Here is a 13802-nt window from a genome sequence, read left to right as displayed (position 1 = left end):
GGATGTCATGAAACAGTAGTTTTGCTTTGGTTTTACACATTGTGCCCCAATGAGCGGGCTCGATCCAGCGGGTAGTGGGAACAGCTCCATGGTATCAGACAGACGTGAGCTCAGAATGATAAGGTTCTATATCTCCGTTTAGGGCAGTTCAGAGATATTGAGCGTCAACGTTTTGACATTCCATTATGTTTTGTGAGATGGAAACCTTTGTATTTTATTAATTACTAATTAAATACATTTCAACATTTTAAAAATAACACCACCCAGGCATTAATAAACACCCAATGGATCAGATTATGTAAAATTAAATTTTGACCAAAAATGGAGATCATAGAACCTTATAATTCTAACGTCACGAAAGGCCTATTGTTCCACTGTTTCCACCAATACAGAGCAGTGCGTGTGTGTGTGACACATTGAGGATGTCATGTAACAGTAGTTTTGCTTTGGTTGTACACATTGTGCCCCAATGAGTGGCCTCGGTCCGTCACGTAGTGGGAACAGCGCCGCCACCGTGTCGGACTAGGGGAGCGGGGAGCGGGGAGGTAAAGAGACTCACCGAGGATCTGGATGGCGTTGCGTCCGGGCCGGGGCACGTGGTGCTGTTGGATGGTCTCGTACAGGGTGGCCTGGCACAGCAGCAACACGCCCAGGCTAATCCAAAGGCCCAGGAACCAAGACATGGCAGGGGGCGGGGGTGGGGGAGGGGGGGAGGGGGGGGTCTGTAGAGGAGAGAGAGAGAGAGAGGGTGATGATGGGTGAGAGAGGCGGCTTCAGAGAGGGTGGAGAGGGCGGGCAATTCCCCTGAGACAGGGATAAGGCGTACAAATCCTGGCCCCCCGGAGACACATCGCAGATATTATTGTTCGAAGGCACCACGAGCACAATAAATAAACAGAAAGGTATGGGTCTGATTGTGACAAATATGGAATGACGTGACAGACAGCGGGGAGCTATCGCAGCATGATCAGAAGTACTCTATCCGGAGAGACAGACTCAAGGTCACGCTTGTCAAAATGTCTCGAATCTAGGTGATCTGAAAATGACTGGGACATGACTAAAATGGTTAAGTTTACAAGAAAGAGATGTGTGTATCTGAGGCAGTAGCCCACACATACAGTACGACACAACCATTATAGCGTTTAAATCCAATCTGTTTGCAGTATCTCAATACGTTTTTCGACCTATTTCATCTGTAGGCGCTCAAAATACCCCCATAAAACCTACAACATAATGCTCTCTCAACCAAGAATCACAATATACAAGCACTATAAAGCCTCGACTCCATGAAGGGCCAACCTGGACAACCAAGCTAGGTTATCTAGTGTCTATTTTATGATGTGTTGAAAGTAATATATATCTTGAGTGGCCTGGGGTGGTCCAGTGGTCTAGCACCGCGGTCTACAGTGTACTGTATACATATGCCCATGTCGGCATGGGTTCGAATCCGGCCCATGCCCTGCTGACATGTCCTCTTCATGTCCCTTCTTCTCCTTACTTTCCTGTCTGTCTTCACTATCTCTGTCAAATAAAATGAAAAATTAGTGGGACTGCCCCACTCAGAAAAAAATAAGTATTAAAATAAAAATAAAAATATATACATCTTGAAACAGTGGGACAGTCTGGAAAGTTAGGAAAGTGGACTTGTTCACTATACAGATTCACTTAATGATTGTCTAATGGTTGCTGAGGGCCGGCATATGGGCGCACACCTCGGCCCTCCTCCTCACTGTAAATAACTAACCTCTCCGCCTCTCCAGGTGTTACAACCTCCCGGACCTGTAGGCTTATAAACCACAGGCTTATGATTCTGCATTCACTGATCTACTGATCTTACTCACCAGTCAATGATGTTTAATAACCCAGTAATTCAAGGCCAGCCCTTAGCCTATACACACCTACAGTAGCCTATACACATATATTATTTTCTTGCTCCCCATTTGTAGTACCTGGACCATCAGTGCACTGAAGTTCTGTCCACATTCATGATCTACATGGCGTGAGCTTAGAATGATAAGGTTCTATCTCCGTTTAGGGCAGTTCAGAGATATTGAGCGTCAAAGTTTTTACATTCCATTATGTTTTGTGAGATGGAACCTTTGTATTTTATGAATTACTAACTCAAAAATGTCAACATTTTAAAAACAACACCACACAGGCATTAATAAACACTTAATGGATCAGATTATGTAAAAAAAACTCAATTTGGACAAAAATGGAGATAGAATTCTAACGTCAAGATGGGAACAATTACTTACTTCAGAATAAAGTGGTAGTTTGAATGAATGAATGAATGAATGAATGAATGAATGAATGGACTTTATTGTCATTGCTACAGTACAGGTACCAAACAACGAAATTTAGGAGGGGTGGCTCCCCTGGTGTTAGGAAAGGGAAGAAAAAAAAACGGTAGATTCACAAATCAGATAATAATCTAATCGATCTAATGTTAGACAGAGACTGTAACTTCTGTGCTGATTGGTTTTTATTGATTTAATTATGTATAAAGCAAAGTAGAGAACCTATTAAGAAGGGTACATTTACATATTTACACTCATCGCCGATTGGATTTGGATGTACAACTTTGAATAGTGGCAACCATTACAATACATTACCATAATTTCAAGAGGATAATCATTCAGACTATTCAATGCATTCAGGTGTGACAGACAGACACTGTCTCCCTGAAAAGGAGAGTAGGGTCTAAAAAAAAAAAACGCACCATTCTATTTTGCGCTCTAACGGTGTGAGGTGTGACATGTGCTTTGTAAGGCTTGTGATCGACCTAAAAAAGTAGAGATGCCCCCCTACACCCTCAAATGACATTGAAGACAGCTGTTGAATATTCAACACTGCAGAAATTAAGCATATCATTATTAACAGCACATGTAATCCCTCCTCCTGCACTAAATCCTCTATAATCCGCAGTTTCGTGGAAATGTGAACTGTTCCCAGGGGTATCCTTCTTTTTTTCTTTTTTTTCTTTTTTTTAGCGCTGTTTCTCTCTGGCAAGCTGCCTTCAATGCTGGAGAAAAAAATAACTTCTCATTTTGGCTGTGCATCGGCATGGAGAGAAGAAGATGTTCTTTCGTTTCTGCTCTGAGCGACTCCGACTGTCGGCATGCATTCATATCACATGCATTCATATCACATGCATTCATATCACATGCATTCATATCACAAGGAGAGATGTGGTCGTGATCAACGGCGCGCGTAAACAGGCGAGGAGGAGATGGGGACAGAGAAAAGACGTTTGGATACATACCCAGCCATCACCTTGTCTTGAGATGTCTTAAATTAACCAAAATAAGACATTTTGTCTGTCAAGATGTCTTAAATCGTCTTAATAAGACCTAACCTGAAGACATGCACTCATGCACGCCTTCAAGGTGGACACGCGCACAGGGGCATCATGCATGTCATGTTGATGAGACAACTTCGGGTTCGGACATTCACCCACCCGGCGCATCCCCATTAAACTCATGCAATCATAATATCAGTGCTGTGCATTTGTATAGTCTATACATAATAAATATCATGTTTTCCCGACTTTTTTTCCCCGGCTGGCTGTTTCTGACTTATCAAAAGCGATTGCACTTCATGCTGGACTGGCCGATTTCATTTGCGCATCTGTGTAACGAGCCGTTCGCTCCTCGCTTTGCGGTCTAATTAGAGCATTGATTTATATCTCGGGGATGGTTGTGGAATGCCTAATTGGTAATGACGGATGTTATATTGCCCGCTTTTTTACGAGGATCGTATGTCCCGCCCGTTTAGAATAAACACAAGCGCAAAGCCCCCTGCATGGACACACACATGTACAGTCTACGGTAGGAGATAACCAGAGTAACATTTGTATTTCTCTTACAACTTATCATACGTTATAGAAACATTTAATGGATATATATCTGATTCTGTCAGAAGGAAAAATGAAAAATAAACTAGGCTATTGATTTTGAAAAGAAACTAAATGCCCAAGGCTTTTTGCTTGATCATTTCTGCTCGAATCAGTCTCGGCATTTCTGATTCTCAAGTAGGCAGCATGACACTAAGGTGTTACATCTTTGCCCTACTTAGATGTGGGGAACTTTCAGAGCATAATAGTTTGATGGAGACATATTTGAGAGGTCCAAAGCTGCTCAATTTATTGATATGTAGGCTACAGTATATCCTCTCCTTGATAAAGTCATGCTACTCCCCAATCAAATACATGTATACAAGTCTCATCACATACTTCCCCCGTCTATCAATCACTACTCTCTTATCACTTTCCCCAAGATCCTCTCCAACCCTCACAATACTGACATGGGGTATGCTTTCAAGATCTCCCTGCATCATTTTTAAAAATATTTTTCTTACAATAACACCTTTTCTAAGCACACACAACTGGAGTGCACAAAGCAGCCGAGACGCCCCACACACACCCTTACCTGAGTGGTCTGCTCAGAAGAACGAGATCCCTGTCAGTATCAGCGTCTGTCCGACAGAATCACCACACCATCTTACATCCATCCATAGTCCTGAAAGCCAGGGGATTCCCACAACTTAAAGTTTCAGGTACAAATTAGCCCCTAAACACAGGATAAAGACAGCGGAGCGATGTTCTGGTTGTCTCTGCCCCCCCTCCACTGGCCCTCCTTCCTTCGTTTCCTCAGTTCCTCTTAATAATATCCCCAGGGTCCGGTCCAGTCTCTCACAGCCACGAGACGAGAGTGTCACAGACAAACTAGCCAGGATTTAGAAGCTAGAACACTGATCATCATATCTCATATATATTATACACCACCATAGACGGCAACTTTTCCCCTTCTCTTCTCCCTCCTCCTCCTTCTCTCTCTTCCTTTCTTCTGTTTCCTCTGAAGGTGAAAGCCCTCTCCTCTTGTGATGACAGGGAGTTAATTTGCCTCTCCTCACTCTCTCCTCTCACGCGCGGACGATGACGAGCTCCACAGGATCGAGATAGACTGCTCTGTCTCCTCTTGGCTCCGTCCCCCCATTGAGAAGAGCTGCGCTGATGATTGTGTGAGGCTCAGCCCTCTCTCCAATGCGCTAAGTAGTGTGCGCGCGCGTGTGTGTGTGTGTGTCTGTGTGTGTGTGTTACAATACAAGTCAGCCGGAGAGAGAGAGAGAGAGAGAGAGAGAGAGACCAAGAGAGCTGGATCACATGTCTTAAAGCAAGACTGCCCACTTCTGCATCGAGACTCTATCATCTAATGAAGCATGGTTATTACCCCCCCCCCCCCCCCATTTAGCTACCCCCATACACCCCCCACCCCCCCTCCTCCACCACAGTGAGATGTGATGCTCTTTGCGCTACAGCTGGAGGTTGTGTGGCTGAGTATGTGTCTTTGTGCATTTTGCATGCATTGTGTGTGTGTGTGTGTGTGTGTCTGTGTGTGACAGAGAGAGTGTTGTTGTTGAGAGGAGGGGGGGTATGAAGGGAGGAATGAATGTGCCTCTTTTTTACTCATTGCCTTCCAGCATTTCAGCAAGGGATTGAAATATGGTAGGGATTGAGGCATGGATGGTGCTTTTAATAGAACCTCATCCAACAAGCTCTCTGTAATCACCATATTATCCCGGAATTGGCCGCTTGCTTTCTTTCTTTGCTCATCTGCCTGCCTGCCTGCCTGTGTTTTGTGTGTGGTGGTGGTGGTGAGGAGGGGTGCTTTGTTTCACACTCAGCCCCCTCTGGCTTTCTCACACCTCCCTCCCTCCCAAACAAAAGTTGCATCTGCTGCGGCTAGCTGGCAGAGAGAGAGAGAGAGCCTGCGTTCCCCCGTGGTGCAGCGGTGACAAACCGAATCTGCTGGCTCAGTGGGTCAGGTGTCTATTGCTTTTTTTTTCTCGCTTTGCTGTTGTTGGTTGTTGCTTACTATCCCATAACCCAGGATGATGTGCTGCATGGGTGAATCATGTGGTAAATGGGGGGGGGGGGGGGATAGATGATCATATTTCTCTCACCATATGTAGGAGTTCACCTTTAGCTGGACCCTGCACTGACACCAAGCTATCTATATGCCAATCCCACACACCTGCCAGAGCTAGCTGACTCCCTCAGTCTGACATTTCGCAGGAAAATGAACCCAACTTATGCTGCTCACAGTGCACAGCTGAGGCGGTGAGCTGGCAGAGGTTGTAGGTGTAGGTGTGAGAGAGAGAGAGACATGTGTGTCTGTGTGTGTGCGCACTGGTTTATGTTTGCTTATCTCTGCATCTGTTTACCTGTGTGTGTGTGTGTGTGTGTGTGTGTGTGTGTGTGTGTTTTTGCTCTGCATCTGTTTACCTGTGTGTGTGTGTGTGTGTGTGTGTGTGTGTGTTTTTGCATGCGTGTGTGTGTGTGTGTGTGTGAGCATGTGTGCGCTATCGAGACACGTGAACACAGAATCAGCGAGCAATGCAATTCTCAAGTCCATGACAACTGGTACCCAGCTACAGGCAGGTGGTGTTTGAGACCATAATGCCCATGTCCCCCCTGAACAGTGGTGGTTGGTCACCCAGGCCAAAGGGCTTAGCAGACCCTCTCTGTTACCATCTCCTGTGTGTGTTCCTCACGCTACGTTAGCGTGCCAGGCAGATGCACTCATGCAGCCCAGAGTTACGGGCTGCAGGGAGGGTGGCGGGGGTGGCGAGGGTGGCGGGGGGGTGGCGGGGGGGACACGGACGAATGGGAAAAAATACAGTGCAGCAAAATGGAGGGAGAGAGTGAGAGGATGATATTTATTATTCTCTCTGTTGGGTTACACAAAGGGAAGGGTGCCTTGGGTACCTGCGGTGGGAAATTGGCGCGGTAAAATAGTCTCCGTTAACAAGGCCCTGTCATGACAGAACTAAAGCAAGAGTAATGGGAGGGAAGGATAACTGCCTTACAGGAGGCTACAGATAGGTCCCACTGTTGAAACCCATGGCTTTGTGTGTAGTGATAACTCTATAGTGATCTAATGAGGATGGCGCAGGGAATCATTATGCCGCCATCTGGACCATTGTATGTAATGTACAGTAGCGACGCTAAAATGCACCGACTAGCTAATTGCTAAAGCAAACAAAATCATCTGACTTATTGTGCTGATTGTTTGTGATCCAATATTAATTATTCACACAAATTGGTAGGAATCGAGGCCAATATTAATAAGAAGAAAAACACATTGTAGTAATTTGAAGGAGGAGAACATGGATTGATGTCCTTTTTTGACAGGAATATTAAAGATATGCAGTGTTGAAACATAATGGGGAATTATTCCTTTTAAAACTGAAATGAAGCAGGGAGATGAAATGACTCCAGATACAAGCCTGGGAAGAGGACGGAAGATAGAAGTCATCCAATTACGACATGCTACTCACAGCGATTAAATACTTAGAAAACAGTCTCTCCTCATATTACCTTTTTTTCTTTGTTGATTTGGCTTAGCCTCCCATTTGGATACTCGGTGTGTGTCGGAATCTGTGTCGGGAGAACGGCGCAACAGAACTTCACAGTAATTTGTTCATGTTGTTGTGCTCCCGCTCTCCCTGTCTCACATCTCAGGGGCTCCCACCATTTCCAAACAGCTGTCACCACAGCCCATGCCAAGACTGATCCCAACCCGCCAATCATTGGCCAGCCCTGTTAAACAGTAGCCCTTACCAGCTCGCTCGCTCTCTCTCTCTCTCTCTCTCTCTCTCTCTCTCTCTCTCTCTCTCTCTCTCTCTCTCTCTCTCTCTCTCTCTCTCTCTCTCTCTCTCTCTCTCTCTCTCTCCGGCTTGAATGTTGCCCCCCCCCCCAACCTTGGACAGACATACCCCTTTAACACCCTTTAATACTAGAACAGCCATGATGCTTATATCTTTGCACTCGATCAAATTCCAGGACCCTCCTTTCATGACGAAAGCTGCGTTCTACCACCCCAGTATCCTTACATTTTCTAAATCACCTCAGGATAAGCTAATATAACGCTATTTTGCTAGTTTTTCTGTGTAGGAAGCAGGCTAATTTACAAGCGGCCAACTAGTGGTCCGTTGTGTGTAAATAGCAGCTTAGCATTGTAAAGAGGGGATCATTTGACCCCCGAGGCGGGGTCTTATAGTAGGTAAAAAAAAGGCACGGTTTCTGTTCTAGTGTTAACAGTCTTCTGTCTCTCCCTCCTTCCCTCGTGCGGACTCCCATCATCCCCTCCCTTCCTCCCTCTCTCGGGACAAAGCCGCCATTGATGACTGGAGTTATCGCAGCAGTAAATGTACCAGGCCCCACGCTGCTGCAAACAGTATTGTTCCTCGGCACCACAAGCTCACACCAAGTCTCAAACCTGGGGGGTATTCCATCAACATCGCTAAAAGAAAATCCAGGTTTAGTCTGGAAGTCTCGCGAGAGTTCCTAAAAATATACAGGCATATTCCGATAAGTCTCGCGAGAGTTATTAAAAATAAGCCAGGATTTTCCTTTAGCGACGTTGATGGAATACCCCCCTGCATTCTCTATATCGGCAACACACGGGACCGACCAAAATACACAATGTTAACCAGAAACGCCCCCGAAAAGCTAACAATTGCGATTGCGCCGGTGGTTGGTTTCCAACTTGAGGAGTGAGTTTACTGCATGAGTCCCACTTTATAGAACAACCATACTCGAAAGATAGATAGATAGATAGTGGGAGAGTGGTGGGTCTGTTTGTTTGATAGTGGGTTTGTTTGAAGGGAACCGGAAGGTTTGCAACACAGGACCTAAGATAGTGAGTTTGTTTATCTTTATGTGGGTGTCGACTGCAGCTGGCGAGGTTAATTTCCTGGCTCAGAGGTTTCCGAAATCAAAATGCTTGGTCATATGATTAATGTCCCAGTATAATCATTATGAACATGGAGGTTCAAAAATACAATCGTGTATTTTGTATCAGTGTATATTGAGGTATCTATTGAATACCCTCATGAAATTAAAATGAAACCTTTCAACCCGCCACCAGAGACAACACTGGACTGGGACAATGAAGCGTTCACATTTTGGTCTACCGGCCAAGGTGTCTAGTAGATGAGAACATTCGCCATCCACTCTCTTTGTTTTAAACCAATTAGATTAGATTAGGTTACATTTTATTGTCATTGCAGAGTACAAGTACTAAATGGTAAATGGACTGCACTTATATACCGCCTTTTTTGCTGCTCAAAAGCACTTTACAACGGCCTCTCATTCAGCCATTCACACACAATCACACACCAATGGCGGCAAGCTGCCATGCAAGGCGCCGGCCCGCTCACTGGGAGCAATTTTGGGGTTCAGTGTCTTGCCCAAGGACACTTCGACATGTGGCCAGCCGGGGCTCAAACCGCCGATCTGCCAACCTTGTGATCATTAGACGGCGACTCTACCTCCTGCACCACAGCTGCCCCCAGAGTACAACAGTACTAGACAATGAAATGAGGCAAAGATCACAAAAAATACATTAGCATGACTTCTGACGCATTGAAAATTACTCCCTGCACAGAATGAACCTCCTGTATTATGAAACAGCATGAGTGCGTAGTAGATACAGTCAGCTGGAGGAAGCAAGGGGAATGTTGTCACAAATGATCGATCAACCGTGGCCATAAATGTGGATTTCTCCAGTGTAGTTTTTAAACAGATTTACACGCCAACACCAAAATCTACCCCAGGTGTTTTTTCTGGGGTTTTTTGCCCTGCTATCAACCCTTCCCCCCTCACCTCCTCTCCCCTGCACATTACATCTTTCATAACCTCTGCTCCTACTCGGCTAATGCCACTAATTACTTATTAACGAGATGACGGAACAAAGCCTGATACGGTAGCCTAATGTTCATTGTTTGCCTCCATGTGTGTAATTTCCTCGATTAAAAATCAATATTTATGATCGCTTCAGGTGGTTGCTAATTGGAGAATATGACTCGGAGTGAAACATCGTTTGTTGAGGAGGGGGTAGGATGTGATGAAGGCTCTTAGCTAATTATGTGCTCATGGCTGAGAGGGCCGTGTTCATGCCTGTGTGCTTTAATCGACGAGCTCTAGAAGAGTGTAGCTAGCTAGCTAGCTTAAATGTATGAAATGCATTTGTGCATGTGCTGTGTAACAGTATGTAAGCAGAGGGGTTAGGTTACCACAGAGAAGAGCAGGGGATATGTTGTTTAAAAGCGCTGAGGGGCTCAGTCACAGACAACGCTCTAGGGGGGCACTCTCTCTTTGATTAAAGTCCGGGCGCTTCACATTTGATCAGACCGCACAGAGGTAGCTATGGGAATAAGTTGGGTTTGTTTGAAGTAGGTCAGTAACGCATTGCTGGTAATGTGTTGGGACTCGACGGCGGGTCTCCACAGGGGATTTTTTTTCGTTCGGCCCCTGCCCATTCGGCGAGGGGGAAAGTAATTGAGCAGTAGACGAATCAGATTCTACTCCTGGAGACACGGTGGTGGTGGTGGAGGCAGCCATGGACATGTCCCAGAGTAGACCAATAGAAACGTCCTATCTTAGGTGTTGTAATTGGGGGACAGAGAGGTAAGGTCCCTGCCTATCAAGGGCCACCTGTGGAAGCGACATACTCAATACACCACTAATAGCAGTATGATGAGGCAGGGGAGGGCCCTCCTAAAAGGACAGAGAGAATGAGAGAGAGAGAGAGAGAGAGAGAGAGAAAGAGATGGTCAGAGAGAGAGAGAGAGAGAGAGATAGAGATAGAGAGAGAGAGGGGGAGAGAGATGGAGAGAGAGAGAGAGAGAGAGAGAGAGAGAGAGAGAGAGAGAGAGAGAGAGAGAGAGAGACTGTAGCAGCATAGTTGTGATATAACAAGGTTTTGTCTGTCTGGCTAACCTGCAGTTCTAGGTGTTGAGATTTGTCAGTCTAAACAAGTGCATCAGTGTTAGAAGCCATGGAGTCAGAGTGAGAGAGATGGTAAATGGTTTCATTGCATGTTTGGCCTCGTTTGGTCATTGGGGGCAGGGGGGCTCTCAGTGTGTTTCTGCAAGTGAAGCGGTACTGATGCATCGGCACACACTGAAATAGACAGTTTCAAGTCAGAGACCAAGATATCCTAGTTTGAAACCGAACCTGTTAAGTCAATAGATTTCAAGATCCTTCTGCTTGTTGAGCACCAGAATATCTGAAAGAATATATGAAAGATCTTCTGCTAGCATATCAGCCCAATAGAGCTCTCAGGTCTTCTGCTAGCATATCAGCCCAATAGAGCTCTCAGGTCTTCTGACGCTGGTTTTCTCTGTGTACCACATGTACAAAAGAAGAGATTTGGTGAGGCTGCATTCTCATTTTATGCACCCAAATTGTGGAACGCACTGCCAGTTTACATTAGGGATGCAACCTCAGCACATATGTTCAAGTCAAGACTAAAAACCCATCTTTTTAATATTGCCTTTAAATGATAAATAATTAAATGATGATGATATAATGATTTAATGATATAATGAGCACTTTGAGCTGCAACGTTTGCAGGAAAAGTGCTATACAAATAAAGGTTATTAATATTATTATTATTATTATTATTGGTGGTGGTGGTTTTATACATCTTAGTGTTCTATGTGAACAATATCCATCCAACCAAGTTTTGAATTCACCTCATTCACCTGGACACAGACAGTGGGAGCTGAACAAGGTTTCTCTAGCTTGGCCTGTACAAAAGGCCGTGATCCCTTTCAACAAGATCCACTCTTCATTCAGGTCATCTTTAAAAGACACTGAGCAGAGAGAAGGGATTGCTTCAATTCCCTGTTCAGAGAGTGTGGGCGAAAGTGGGAGGGAGGGAGGGCGAGAGTGAAAGAGAAAGAAAGAAACGGTAGAGATGGAGAAATCTAGAGAGAGAGAGGGAGAGAGAGAGAGAGAGAGAGTGAAAAGAGATGGTCAGAGAGACGAGAGAGAGAGAGTGAAAAGAGATGGTCAGAGAGACGAGAGAGAGAGTGAGAGAGAGAGAGAGAGAGAGAGAGAAAGAGATGGTCAGAGAGAGAGAGAGAGAGATGGTCAGAGAGAGAGAGAGAGAGAGAGAGAGAGAGAGAAGGCATTCAGACTCGGCTCCATTCAGAACATTCATCCACTTCTTCTTCTTCTTCTTCTGCATTCATGGTGCTGAGCCAATTCCAGGAGTGATAAGCCGACTGCGTTGCTTCTCAAGGTAAAAGAGTGAATTGGAGAGTCCTATCCACAGTCCTCGTCTGGCGGTGTGGAGGGGGATAGAGGGCCTACGCACCCCCTGACCTTCCTGCAACCGGCTTTAGTCCAGCCGGAGGTGGGGGTGTGTGTGTTTCATAAGAAGGATTATTCATTTATCTGACTTTTGACCTCGTTGCTGCCCCTCTATAAGTGAGGAGGCTGTTGGTGGCTGGCTGGCTGTCAATCTGAGAGGCGCAGGGGGAGATAAGAGAAGAGAAGAGAGGCTGATTCAACATGTGGAGAGGGATTAGATCGTCTGTTGCATTGGGTGGGCAGGAGGAGGAAGATAAAATAAAGAAATAAAAACCGAAGTGGCTAGAGGCTTCGACAGCTGTTGTGGGCCTGTTCTGTTTAGTCCTGTCCCTCTCTATCAAAGAGAAATAATGGAAGAAGTTGCTCGTTTCGAGGTTGAACAACGCTGTCAAAGTTTTCCTCTCGTGACAATTATTATCCATCAGAAGCACTGTGTGGCAGCCTGGAGGCAAATGCAGGACAGGTATTGAATGTCAAGCACCCAGAGTTATGGTTTTTGCGGAAAAAAGGAACTCGCTTTTATTACGGCTCTCTGTTTTTTGGTCATTTTCACTTTGACTATGACTTGTAAGGGGCATGCTGTGAGCCAGTGTGGGATAACACTGTGGTAACTGTGGTAACACAATACAGCCCATGCCTAGCAACGTGACTCACCCACTCTTGAGGTGAGTGCATCTGCAACACAGCTATGTGAAGGCATTCCTAATAAAAGGGTTGAAGATTTGACTTATATAACATGTAAAGCCATATTGTTATTAATGGCTACGTTCAATTGATTCCATCAAGCAAGCTACGTACTATAGGCTTGGTCGACGGAAGCTTCTATTATCTGTGTTTTTGAACCAATAAGTCTGTATGAGGCTAGTGTTTGGATTCGAATGAGACTGTAAGCCTGTAACAACTCTCTCTCTCTCCCTCCACCAAAATAAGTCTCAAAGGAAGGCTCAGAGAGGGAGGCATCCAATTTCCACAGTCCTTTCAGCAATCTGCAATGAGGCACAGACAAGAGAAAGAGAGGGATTGAGAGGGCAAGAAAGCAAGAGAGATTGAGACACACAGAGGTGAGACTGATAGAGAGTAAGGGCACAGAGTGATGGAGGGAGGAAGTGACAAATAAATGGATGAAGACAATGAGAGGGAACAAGAGAGGGAGAAAGAGAGAGAGAGGGAGAGAGGAGGAGGAAGAAGAGAGGGTAGTGAAGAGAAGCCGGTCTCTGTGTTTCTCCCTCTGGCTACAGTATACAGATTATTTACGGAGGCCTCTCCTCTCCCCATGGACATGGCTGCTAGAAACGGGCTCTTAGCTGGGTTTCCATACATCACCCAACTGACACTGATGGTCTGACTTTTGGATGCCTACATCTGATGTTTCTTTTTAAAATCAATTATTTACAATATATCTGAGAGCCTGACAATTCATCATGGATAATTGCAATGCATTGCCCAGCCATCGATCAGGCCAGACCAGCACTCTCCTCTCCTTAATACTCTACTAAATGGTGGAGGGTAGGGAAATAAGGAAAAAGACGTTTTTGACAAGAGTGGTTTGTGTAGAGAGTGTTTTTTTTTGCTAGTAACCAAAACATTGCGACACCCCAATTTCTTTATGAAGAGTAAACGATTCCATCATGTTCGT

General features: G+C 45.3%; 1 protein-coding gene across 1 annotated transcript in view; it reads right to left on the bottom strand.

Moving 5' to 3' along the window:
• The window catches only part of tafa1b (TAFA chemokine like family member 1b), a gene marked incomplete at both ends in the record, with an annotated part of 162192 nt that extends 161509 nt beyond the window's left edge, over positions 1-683 (bottom strand). The window contains one exon of the mRNA XM_080545913.1: positions 560-683. Within this exon, the coding sequence (XP_080402039.1) occupies positions 560-683 (124 nt within the window). The remainder of the gene's footprint in view (positions 1-559) is intronic.
• Positions 684-13802: the final 13119 nt, after the last annotated feature.

This window comes from Nansenia antarctica (genome assembly GCF_963989245.1).
Source record: "Nansenia antarctica genome assembly, chromosome: 15".
Taxonomy (NCBI): domain Eukaryota; kingdom Metazoa; phylum Chordata; class Actinopteri; order Argentiniformes; family Microstomatidae; genus Nansenia; species Nansenia antarctica.
Note: the sequence above shows the minus strand (reverse complement) of the source record. Positions and strands in the feature narration are given on the sequence as shown.